Source organism: Pleurodeles waltl, chromosome 1_2 (genome assembly GCF_031143425.1).
Source record: "Pleurodeles waltl isolate 20211129_DDA chromosome 1_2, aPleWal1.hap1.20221129, whole genome shotgun sequence".
In the NCBI taxonomy this organism is placed as follows: Eukaryota; Metazoa; Chordata; class Amphibia; order Caudata; family Salamandridae; genus Pleurodeles; species Pleurodeles waltl.
Window position 1 is genome coordinate 761,010,680 of NC_090437.1, and position 13,466 is coordinate 761,024,145.

Sequence of the window (13,466 nt, forward strand, 5' to 3'; positions counted from 1 at the left end):
GACGGGACCGTTCCCATGGGGAGCAGGGTCAAGACTGATTTTAATATGGCTGGGTCTAAACTGGAGTGGCATGGTGAGCAAAAAAAACAATGGCTTTAATGCAGATCTGTGACTGGGGGTGAATGTTTGACAATGTTTGGCATTTCATCCATAATCTTTTTGTTTTGCTATAGTCACTCTCAGAGGGAATGGTATGCCCAGATGTGGGTCCCGTGCTCACTGTGGCACTGGATTCAAGCTAACCTGGATGATGAGGGATGATACTCTACTCTGAAACCGGTCCCAGGATGCTTGTTTCCCATCGAAGACGGACCTGGCCTGGCAATTCAAGCTGACTGTTCCCATGGAGAGTAGTGACAAGACTGATAAACATATGGCTGGGCCCAAACTGGGGTACATGGTGAACAAAAGAATGGTGAATTTAATCCAGATCTATGACTGGGGGTGAGAGCTTTAAAAGTTTCCAAACTCTGTTCATCATCATTTTGTGTTGCTAAAGTCTCCCAAGCTCACTGTGCCACTGGATTCAAATTAGCCTGGCTGATGAGGGGTGATACCTTGAAATCCGTCCCAAGATATTTTTTTTAGGTCTAGGGAGGACCTGGACTGGCAGTTTGGCTGGACTGTTCCGATTGGGAGCAGTGGCAAGACTGATTTGCATATGGCTGGGTCGAAACTGGAGTGGCTTGGTGAGCAAAAAAAAAACAAAAAAACAATGGCTTTCACCCATATCTGTGACTGGGAGTGAATATTTGACAATGTCCAGCAATTTATCTATCTTTTTTTGTGCTGCTATTATTACCCTTTGATAAAGCCAATAGACATGCTTTATTGACAATGATGTCCCCTTACATTGTGATGTTGTATCGTGTATAGGTGAGGATTGTTATGATTATGGGGGTCATGATCCACTATGGATCCAGTGTGATTTCAGAAAGTCACCAAATGTATCTCGATCTACGTTATGTATATATTGTTAAATTAATGCATAGTATTTACTTGTGTGTGTGTTATAAATGTAGTTTTCCTTTATCAAATATAAAGCTCCTACTGGACAATGATTTATTGGGTGTTTTTATGTGCCAGTGAATGGTGCTTACTAGATTACTAGCCCAGCTCACATACCCTGAGTAGGCATTGGGCTGCTTTGCTATCCTGGGGGAGTCAAGTGCTACAATGAGGTACCTGGTTTCCAATAAGGAGACAATTGTGGACCTATTACTTGCACATGCCTTACCACCTGCACAACTATTAACCCAATTTCTTACAGTATTGGGCCCAGTGCCACTTATACAGATCAGTCTTTAGGTTACCAAATGCTTCGAGGATGAACAGACACACCTTGAAATTAATTTAAATGAGCAATCCCTTGCAATAAAAGCTAATTTGCTAGCAGACTAGCATGAAGTGAAACAAGCAAGCGCAATATCAATCAAATGTCTCCTTTGCAAAGAATTACATTCTCTTAAAGGCACTGCTTGACACCTTGTCATCAACACCTTGCTGCTAGAAGTGCAAATGCCAACTCCATGGGAAAAAATTGCACCATGTAAGTTTTAAATATCTTTTGAAGAGGGAATTAATTTGACACTCAAAAAAGACGTGGAGTATTTCAAGACTAAGATGCACAGCAAGCTGGTTATTGGAATCTAAGAGACAAATAAACACATTGCATTTAGACCACATTACCTCATGCAAGATGGAAATTCACTACGTAGGCCTCTGGTCCACATTTGACATAGAAGAAGCTCACTTTTCTTTGAAAGCCCCTTGATGCAGTGTAATAGCGCCGCCATGGGGGATTCTAAGGGCAGCGGTAAACCGGTAGACCGCCGGTTTACCCTTTCTGACCGCGGCCAAACCGCTGCGGTCAGAATGCCCTGCGGGGCACCGCCGGTCTGTCGGCGGTGCTCCCGCCGACCCTGGCCCCGGCGGTCTGAGACCGCCGGGGTTAGAATGAGGGCCTGAGTGTTGGACCTGGCCCCTTTTGCAGGGCCATCCCAAAACGTTTTGCTTTCCTCATCCTGTTTTTCTGACCCTCGTTTGTTGGCTTTAGGACTCTAGGAACTTTATCACTGCTGATCAGTGCTAAAGTGCATGTGCTCCCTCATTTAAACTTGGTATGATTGGCTTACAACAGTTTGACACATTTCATTTACCTATAAGTCCCTTGTACAGTGGTATCCTATATACCCAGGACCTAGAAATTAAATGCTACTAGGAGGCCTGCAGTGCATCTTGTGCCACCCACAGAAATGGGTTTTCAAACCTGTTTCAGGCATGCAACTGCAGGGCCTGCATGTGTAGTTTACTGCCACATTGGCTTGGCATCTAAAATAACTTGCTAAGCCAGGAACTCCCCTTTTACTACAGATAGGTCACCCCCAAGGTAGGCCCTATGTAGCCCTCTGGGCATGGGGCTGCGTAGGAAAAAGGTAGGACATGTGCCTTCATTGTGTGGCATGTCCTGGTAGTGACAAACAGCCTATGGTTTCTCACTGCTGTGAGTGCTGCACCTCTCATAGGGTTGCATTAGGAATTCCCCTATATATGTCTAAGTGGTAATTTGTGATCTATGAGGAGTAGCTTGAGCATTTTTGGTATATTTGGAATGGTAGTGAGAATTCCTGCTTATTGGTGTAGGTGGAGTTTGTATTAATTGGAAATGCCACATTTAGAAAGTGGACATTTCACTTGCCCTATGACTCTTGTGCTTTGCAGTATGACTCCAATCCACTTTGGGGTAGAGTGACAGCTGCGCTTTGTGCATACTTTCCGGACAGCCATCATACAGGGAGGTGTAACAGGATTACATCTGCACAATGCGTGATCTTCCTGAGTTGAGAGAGTGGAAGGCGAGGCACACTTATATTTGGCTGTGTCCTGCTCCCACACAAAGGGCTTGTTTACCCTCTAATGATGTCTGAGGAGTGTTTAGAGGATGGCAGCTGCACCGCACAAACACAGGTGACTGCCTTTGGAAGATTTACACGCGGGGAAGTAACAAGATCCCCCCCAGTGACGAGGGTGATGTACGTGCCCCCTCTTTTGCTTTCACATTGCTTCAGGAGCATTTGCTATTTATCTCGCAGGACATGGCAGAAACCTCGACAGAGGCCCCTTTCCTGCTGAGGACAACTTACCACATGACATCTGATATAAGCGCAGAGGCACAATATCAGTCTGTTGATGACCCAGGTGGGTGGTAATGGGTGATTCTCATGCCTTGCTCATTACGTGTGGCAATTCATGTTTTGAGATTGATGTATGTTGTGTATTTGCGTGCTACTAACAGGATAACAAATACTATTTCAGGTGACTGTATAATGTGCACAATAATGGTGTTTTAATGACATGGGTCACTTGGAAATATTGTTTTAATTTTCTCTATGATGGTTTCACACTTGCCTAGTTGGCAAAGTGACTATTGGTCAATGTTTTATATGCAATACAGTTTATTTTCATATAGTCTCTTTTGTGGTGTATTTATTGTGTCACAACTGTGTGTGTGTTTCATAAATGCTTTACACATTGCCTCTGGGATAAGCCTGACTGCTCTGGCCAAGCGACAAAGGGGGTGAGCAGGGGTTATCTTGGGTGTGTAGATCCCTTACCGTGACTAGAGTGGTGGGTTCTTCCGGGCGTAGGTGCATACCCTAGCCAACCAGAAGCCCCATTACTAACACTGAGGAAAACTGTCATGCTTTTGCTGTAGAAGGCACTGGCTGAGTGGAAAGAATAGCATGTATTCTTTAAAAATAGCAAGTGATTGGATAGTTGTTTTTAGGATACTATGGATGCAGCAACCTAGATGTCCGGAAGGAAAAAACTGGGAAAACTGGAACAGATTAGGTGGATGGACTTATATAGTATAGGGTTTAAGGACTGCACTCGATCTGCTTGGAAAATTGTTACAATTATGGGAGATCTGGTTCAACTTTGTTTGCAATTAGCTGTATCCAGACCAGCAGATGATAATTTCCAGCATATTACACTATAGTAAGCCCCTTTTACACTCTCTGCGTTACCGTACCAGTGATATCCTCTGATATGGAAATATCTGAGTGAGACATTCCATATTTGAAAATTAAAAGCTGGGGTGGAATGATGGCTATTCGCGGTTGGAAAGCAATACAGACTGATAAAATCAATTCTGCATATATGCTCAGGTCGGCACATACTATAATAGAGATAGATCCCAAAGCACTTATTGCGGGGTAAGATACAAATACAAGCTAATGCCATGTTATTAGCATGGTATTTGCATATTGCTCTTTAATTTGTTAAGGTGATGGTAAACCAATGTCTAGTGCTAGAGGCATGGTGATGGTTACTGTGACACAAGTGGCAAGCCACATTTCAGTTTGTCGTGGAATTTTCCACTAGTGATCATTAATGCAAGAGATGTTGGAGATGATAAATATTCACTCTTCAAGAAAAAAAGAGAGGACCTTATTGGCCTTATTGGTCTTTTTCTGACTTGTTAAGGTCCAGTGCAGAGTACAGAAGTAGCCATAAATGTCATGCATATGCAAAACAAGGAAAGCAACATTGGACCTATATGTAAGGAAACAATTTCATAACGTTCATTAATAAATTCACAGAGCTAAGTGCACTCAATATACAATCAAATGGATGCAGATGCAAGTGACCCATTTTGGTCGTTTATGTATTACCAAATAGGGGAGTTTTGGTTTTAATTGTGCATCATACCGACTATTTAAAAGAGGCGAATGATTAGTACCTTGTGCCGCAGTCTCAAGAATGGCTGGTAAGGTTTAATCCCATATCCATCGATGGCTGGTTTTCCTTCCACTACCCAAAAACTGCATCCTAGGAACACAACAGCTGACCACCATTTCTGCATTCTTACTGATCTCATCCTGTGAAAGTGAAAATAATATATACATTAGCATTATCTGTAACTGCAAAATAATAGAAACGAAAATTATTCTTGTTCATAAGGCTCGTTTTTCACCTCGATTTCATATCAATTAGAGGACTATCAGCAGTTTTGAAAACAACACAAATTGCCCTCAAAGCGCATGTGACAACTATAACCCACAACATATGAATGCTTAAGTGAACGTGTAAATTATAATCAAATCTGAGACTATAAAACGATATTATAGTGAACGTGATCGTGTTATAACACGATGTTATAAGGAAACCATAATATTGTTTCAGAATAATATGAAACAAATTCTTATGAGGCCATACACGTTTCAAAAGTCCAACATACGCTCATCATGCAAACACATTACCATGTCTCCTACAAATTTGTATATCGTATGTATGAGTGAGGCAACTCGACTTTTATTCCAATGCTGGCCGTTCGAAGTCGAAGCCCTTAATATAATTGAACACACCTAGGTCTCTGCTAAAGAAAGGGTTTAAAGCATATATAAGTCTGAAATGCCTTGTGCCAAGACCTCCTTCCTTTTGAGGAAAAGAAAGGCAGGAGTATTAATGTAGGGTGATCTCTAACACAGCATGCTCCTCACAGTATTTCACGCAACAGCACGACCCTTGAGGTCTACTGGGCCATCTAGCCTTCCCCTAGTGGGATCTGGTCCCTGTGGAGTTCCTGCCCACTGGCATTCTCCTATTCCCTCCTGCATCTTACAGCGGAAAAGCTCGAATGAAGGTATGCCTTTCAGGTCAGAAGACTCGGGTGCTTTAACCAATAGTCCTTTTCTGTATCTAATTTGAAAATTCCCACCCACTCAGCCACTACATGGTGGGGAGTCTAATGTTAAGTGTGTTGCAACTGCAGAGGCCCAACGTACAAAGTAATCCAAGACATCACGACACAAAACATCAAAGAAGGACTGCAAAGGCAGGGCCCTTGGCCTGTATAACTCACAAATTACTTGCAGTCAATCAACAGAATGGTACTCCAGTCCCAAGCAGTCACTAAAATTTCACAAGGTAATGCATACACAGAGTGAACACTTACTCAATAGAATTTGCTTCAGAAATGGGGAGAGGGCTTTAACCCAAAAGAAATAGACCCAGAAGGGCATTATCCTTGGTGATGTAGCAACAAATGTACTTATTGGAAAGGGAGGACAGGAGTCCCATCAGTGTCTACATGCTATATAAGCCACTGGCCCACCTTCTGTTGGCTCCTGGATAATTTCGGCCCCCAAACAGAGACCTGCCCGAATCCCATTACCAGCTTGTGATGCTAGAGTACAATAGCATCGGCCAGCATTGTACTCATTGAGGTATATTGTATGCTGAGTCACCCCATAAATTACTACCAGTAATAGACTGTATATACTAAGAGCACTTTACATCATGTGAAAGTACTGCTCGGTATGCCCGCTAAGTCTAGAGATGGACTGAATATGGGCTAGAGACTACTGGGAATCCGATGTGTCATCCCTTTAATGGAGGCACAGTGCCCTTTCAGATAACACTGTAGGTGGCCAGCTCTGGAGATGATAATACCATCAAGCTGCTTGTGGGCCACAAGGGTCCCTAATGCTCACCCCCAGATCGAAGGCTACACGTGCTCTTTCTTCCTCCCCTTCAACTAAATAGAGAAATACCAGTCACTGTCTGTGTCAACTGGCACTAACCATGGCAAGAGACTGCACTAATGCCTCTAAGAGTAATAAGAGATTTGGGTGATCCCCTCCTTCTCCATATCCTGTGATCTCTCTCCACAGTTCCACATTGTCAGGCAGATGCCCTTCATATCCTTTTGAGTGTGACACAAATCTCTACATGAACAAAACTGAATGATTGCTCAATCGCACCCCCAAAGACCATTTAAATATCAATGAACGGAATCCCACAGCATCCACCACAGTGGGGTAGAAGTCTTGTATGTCCACCTATACCTCTTTCAGCTTACTTAACTCAACACATATTTGGCGATGGCATTGGACAAAGCCTGTTGACAACTACTTTTCATGGAGGTGGTAGGGGGCGAAGGCAACATTGTAAGAAGGATCCCTGCACACAGTCCTGGAGTAAAGCACTTTTGTTGGGGATAGACTGCTTGCCATGGACACCAAATTGATGGATTCCACCAAGGACTTAAAAACCATTAAGGAAGATCTTGGGTTGTGTCACACAAAAGTGGAAGGAATAGATCAACTTCTGACTGTGACAGAGGACAAGCTGGGGTGATTGGAAGTGTTAGGCTTAGACCTATGGCACCTTAATCAAAAACTAGTCATTTTAGAGAATTGTGCACAATGTGATAATGTGAGTTAGTTTCTATGACATTCCAGGAAGAATGGAAAAGTCTGATATGAAAGACTTTGATTAAACTCATTTTGCTCCACACTGGTCTCTTCTTCTCTGGAAATTCAAAAAGTGTACATAATTAGATCATGATTATCACCCAATAAAGATTCTACCAGACATAAACCATCATAGTCTGTTCACTTCGTCACACACAAGCATGCCAGAAGTGTGTAAGCATGGCCCCTATGACCTGGGCAGATGTAAAGTCGAAATTACTGCAGATTTTTCCTCAGACAGTAACTAAAAAAAAGGGTTTCAGGGATTACGGCCACAAATTTAAAAGGGGGACATCCAATATGGAATTCTTTAGCTGACCACAATGTAGATGATGATGTAGGAGAAATCCAGGGACTATATTGATCTAGAAAATGTAGCCTACTTTTTGTTAACTTGAACAATCCCAGTATGGATACAGCTTCTCCGCCAAAAAGGACTGAGCTGACAATTACAGTCAGTGACTACATTGGCCAAAATAAAAAGACACATAAGCGCCCTTTTAGAAACTGACAGAAAGAGATAAGGTGATCAGGCTGGTTGAGGTGATCATGACCATTGTGTTTCTCTTATGGGGAACTATAGTCACTTGAAATGTCAGTTCCACCATTGACAGTTCCACAGGCAGTACACATGCTTGCACGCAAGTACAGTTCTACTCCCAGTATTTGAATCACATTCCAATCCCACCACTGCACATTTAGGCCTATCACTACTATACCATTGCAGGTTCACCTGTGAAAGCCTAGCTGGTGTAATCTGTCACTGTGTCCTAGGCCTCGCAGGTGGGAACCAGTTTCCACAAAGGCCCCACTATGTAAACTCACACAGTAATGTTTTACATAGGCCTATTACTTATTGAATCCAGCATGGTGGCTAAGCTCCTCACTATTGTTACACTTAATGTAAGTTGCCTGACAAACTATGTCAAGCGAAACAAAAAAAGTATGTATCTGGCCTCTAAGAGACAGATATAGCTCTAATACAAGAGACTGACTCATTGATAAAAAAAACTAGAGAAACTCAATAGAGATTGGGTAGGAAAAGTCACGTCCAGCTGTAGAACCCTCAGTAAATACACAAATGGTCAACCTTGCACAAACACACTTAGTTGTAAGAACTACAGAGTAATAATCCTCATAAACAAATTTCTCCCATGCACAGTCCTCAGTTTTGTGTGTACAATGAAAGGAGATTTGTGTTTGTGAAGTTTAAGATTGGCATTAAGGCTCCATGTATGCCCCTAATAGAAACAAAGCCACATTCCTTATCCACCTTAATAGCATAATCAATAAATTAAATACATCATGTGTCATTACAGGAGCAGACTGGAACCTTGCTCCAGATGTGATTATGGGGCATATGAGTGCAATAACATACACAACAGAGACAGAGGACTTTTTCGAGCAATCCTCAATGACCAGAGTCTGCTAGATATATGACGTCTTCTTCACCAATTGGAGAAAGAGTATTCCTTCCTTTCCAAGGTGCATGGCACACAGTCTCAACTGGACTCAAAGGATCCATCACAGATCATGCCCCAGTCTGTATAAACGTAGACTGGAACCTTGGCAAGCTAATGAGGAAGCATTAGTGTCTCAATATTGTGTGCTATAAAATGCCCTGTGAGAAGGCACAGCAAAATACTCACATGCTTACCTACCCAAAAGAAGACAAGGGCTCACTCCACTAAGCACAACATCTATGGGTGGCAGATAAAGCTAATGACTGATGGGAGACACATCATTGGCCAACAAACAAGGGCTACAACAGCTGAACACTTTAAAATGCAGTATTCAATAATACACACAAATATACATGAAGAAGCCCTCAACTACATACAGATGCAAAATAGAAAAGGTCAAAATGAACCTCAATAACCTATATTTGTCCAAAGCTGAATGCATGCTCTACAAACTCAAAGCTCCCCATTATGAGCTTGGAGAAAAGACTAGAAGAACCTTGACTGCCCAACTCACACACAGGGATGCAATAATAACTGTCCCAGTAATTAGAGATAAATCAGATCTCTTACATAGGAATACACAAAGCATTGCAAATCCCTAAAGTAAATATTACACCAAATAATACAGCTCAGAGTTAAGGCCTGATAGAATGCAGCTATTTCACCAAATAGATGTTGCTCTGGCTTAATGCAGATGGTAAAATGTTACTAGAGGGTGAGATTACTAAGAAGGAGATCATGCAGGCCATCTCGAATCTCCCATACAATAAAGCCCAGAGGAAGATGGCTTCACGGGACAACCTTACATGTGGATCGAAGAGGAATAGGTGGAACAGCTTCATGGGGCCTTACAGTGGGAAGAAAGAATTGATGCCTTATAGTCCCTCTCCAACAGAGCCACAATAGCTTCTCTTATAAAACCAGGAATGCCCTCCCCCCATTGGGTAGTAGAATAATAATATCCTAGCAAGCGTTCTAGTCACATGTCTCAAGAAAGTCATACCATGCCTGATACATCTCATTTGGGATTCGTACCAGAGTGAATGTCTCATAATCACTTACAGTCCTATGCCCATCTTCTATGGTTATTAAAAGACTCACAGTAGAATACCTTGGCCCAGTCCCTCAATGCTGACAAGGTGATCAATCACAAAGAATGGGAATATTTGTTCTGTACTTTACATAAAATGGGACAAGGAAGCAACTTCATTAAAAAGGTCCAATTGCTGTGTACCTTTTCTACCGCGCAGGTAGTGGAGACTTCCTCTCTCATCCCTTCCCTGTGACCAGAGGAAACCTGTCACTGATGGTTTCTGCCCCCATAGGGTCCCTTCTAGCAATGAAATAGTTAGTCGCACCCTCCATGAAACAGCTCAAATAATAGGCATACCTACCTCAGCAGGTCTATCAAACTAATGGTTTTCATAGATAATATCCTGCTAACACTTATTGATCTCATTGATGACCCTTGTAACAAATTTCTCTGAGACATCGGGCTATAAAACTATTCGGAACAAAAGCAAAACTCTAATTATGTTGATTATTAGAACCAAGGGCAGATGTATGCCCGTTTAGATGGAAGGACGATCGGCGTAACTACTTAGAAATTTTTAATAATAGTGGTCAAATAACATAAAAATTAACACTGATTATGTGACAAAGAACCACCTAAACCTGACAATTTGGAGCCACATACAAGCAGTTAAAATGGTGGAGGGTCCATGATTTACCTATGTTCTGGAAATACTACATCTCCTAGTTCGACAAATGTTCTGCATTCCACTGATTAGGATATCTTTTCTTTGGAGGGATATGACAGAGAAAATAAAGAATTCCGAATTATTTGCCCACAGGAAATGTGTAGACTAGGTTTATTGTGCATCAAACACTACTACACTTCTGATGTGGTCTAGCATTTGCCTCGATTGGGATGTTCCTTATAGCAGACCAGGCTTCTACTTGCTCTACCAGTACAGGGCACCATCTGGCTCAGCATCCATGCACATGGTTCAGAACACAGCGAAAATTTGGAATCATTCCATAAACTTTTAAAAAGCAACACCAGACTGCACCTCCATGTACCCTCATAGAACAGTACAGCCATCCATGTGGGGGACAACCTATACATTGTGAAGTGTGGAAAAATGCAGGGATCTTGACTTTAGACAACTTACTGATATCAGGAGACTTGGAAACATTTGAAACACTGAGTAAGGGATTAAAGCCCAAATTCAAGAAGGCCTAGCGCCATTTTAGTGTCATTTTTTTATGCAAATGCGGCGTTAGGCTTGCAAAATCGCCACGCCATATTGAAAAAAGTACCGCAATGCGTGCATTGCTCCACTTGGCGACCCATTGTGCCACATTAACCATGCGCAATGCATTATGTATGCAAAGGGGGCCGTTCTGGCGCAAGGAGGCCCAGAAAATGGCGCAATGAAATCTACAAGATTTCATTGCGCCATTTTTGGTGTCATATTTAATTCCTCCTGAAACCAGGCGTTAAAAGGACACACCCATGGTAATCAATGGGCCTCCTTGCACTTTCCTCCACTAGCCTCAAAACGTTTGATGCTAGTTGAGCAAAGTGCCACAATAGCATAAAAATGGTGACACTATTGGTCCTACTACCACCATGGTGCGCCGTATCATAAATACGGCACACACATGATGGCATTAGGGGGGCGCAGGGGAGCACAAGAAAAGTAGCCCTGCATTGGACACAGCGCCACGTTTTTTAAATTCAGCCCAAAATTCACCCACTTTTCTGAAATGGAAGTACATACAGTCAAGACATTGTTTTCATAGTGCTGTCGGGGCTAGATGATGGGGCATTCAAAATTCTACAATTCTACAACATCTAATACATTGGGGATTGTGCAGAGCAGTTGTGTTGGCCTTTTTCAACAGGATAGTCCAGCACCTACACCCTTGGCCCCTTCCAGCCCATCTCTGTTTCAAATGGCATAGACTGGTAAACTACACAGAACAGGACTAGGACACAGTGACAGAAGTGATAGAAGTGTTAGACAAAGAGACCAAGAGTCTAGAATAAAGTTTTCTGCCTTTAAAACAGCCCAGGGCTGGCACTGTACACGACAGAAAATTGCTACCTAATGCTTCCTACTCTATTTGAAATGCTGTAGATGTGATCAACCCACCTGTGACACGGTCCATATTCTTTATGATTGGGCTGAGATGCAACTACTATGGTCCCAAATACCTAATACCTAGAGATCATTTGTGGATCTCTGACTCCCGAAAACTTTAATCTTTCTACAAAACACTGGTGACTTATAGGACATCACAGGCCATAAACGTAGACTGTTAACGAAGGTCCTGGCTATGACTAAATGCTGTATACTGAAACATTTGAGTTCACCGAAGCTTCACACTCATGAGGAGTAGTTAATAGAATAGTATAAAGAAGCCTCATATGAACAGCTCATATGAAACTAAACAATAACATAGAAGCGCTCAGGAGTATCTGGTCTTCCTTTTTAGATATAGTAACGGATGCCTCTTGAAAGAATATCTGAACAGTAACTGAGATAGGAGATAAGATAACAACCCTATATTCCTTGTTCTCAGCCTTCGACTCCCCCTTTTCAATGATGGCCCAACAAATCAGATTTGCTCCCAATTAACATTCCCAATTGGCCACCAGAAAGGATTTTTAGTGGTCATCATCTCTTATAATAACTCTTCTCTATTAAGGCTATCTGTAGTATTCTTTGTATCATAAAAATAAGAAGATCAGAAATCCTGTAGAAATAACTCACTTATTTATTTACAGGAATAGTATCCAGGAACTCCAGCCACACCTGGCACAGCCACCTCTCTACTCCAACTGCTCTCTCAAGAATCCCTTCACATTCCAAGATATAACATTGTGCCAGGGCAGGGGAGGATGGAACATACCATTACCAGTACACTTAATAAATAAACACTATCTTAAGAAACAAATACTACACTATCTCCCTTCTAACAAATAAAACAAAAGGAATAAATACATTTATACATTATGATATTTTGACAATTCTACTTACATTCCAAATACGACCATCATCTAGCTTTACAGCTTTTCTGAAAACCTTAATCACTTTGAATACATTACTGTAATGAGATTGTCCACTATGAAACTTACCAGGTAATCTCACTTTGACAGAATCACCCACTTTTACAGCTATATGTTTGACAGAATTGCGAGCATCAAACACTCTTTTTCTTCTCTTTTGAAGATACGCATTCTTCTTCAGAGCAACAACTTTCTGCTCTTCATAATTGAACTGTTCTGCAACATATTCTTTGACCCAAGGAGGGTAAATCATTGTGTGAGGTATCCGTTTTTTGAACAATACAAACGGTGATAGACCCGTGCTAGAATGAGGCGTAAGCCTATAGTCTACAACTTTAGACAACACTGACTTCTCCCAATTTGTACCCAAATGTTTAGCTAACTGAATGGTTTCCTTTAGAGTTCTGTTGAAACGTTCAACCATTCCATTAGACTCAGGATGACATAATGCTGTTTTTTTATGCACAATCCCTCTAGATTTCAAAAATTATTTCATCAACTTAGAGGTAAATTGGACCCCATTGTCTGACAGAATAAATTTATGATTTCCTTCCCTTGCAAATACTTTAGAAAGAAATTTAATGACAACCAAAGACGTTATTTCTGAAGTTATTAACACTTCTGGCCAACGTGACAAACCATCCATCAGTACCACAACATATTTAG

The 13,466-nt window shown here is 41.7% G+C and overlaps 1 protein-coding gene across 3 annotated transcripts in view; it reads right to left on the reverse strand.

Annotated features, from left to right (window-relative positions):
• FSTL5 (follistatin like 5) overlaps nucleotides 1–13,466 on the reverse strand; it is a 2,922,734-nt gene that overhangs the window by 2,718,798 nt on the left and 190,470 nt on the right. For all 3 annotated transcript variants that reach the window (XR_011205485.1, XM_069243741.1, XM_069243729.1), the window contains exon 2: nucleotides 4,745–4,883. Coding sequence is in view for 2 of the 3 variants with exons in the window: in XM_069243741.1 (XP_069099842.1) it covers nucleotides 4,745–4,882 (138 nt within the window). In the remaining variant the exon portion in view is untranslated. The remainder of the gene's footprint in view (nucleotides 1–4,744; nucleotides 4,884–13,466) is intronic.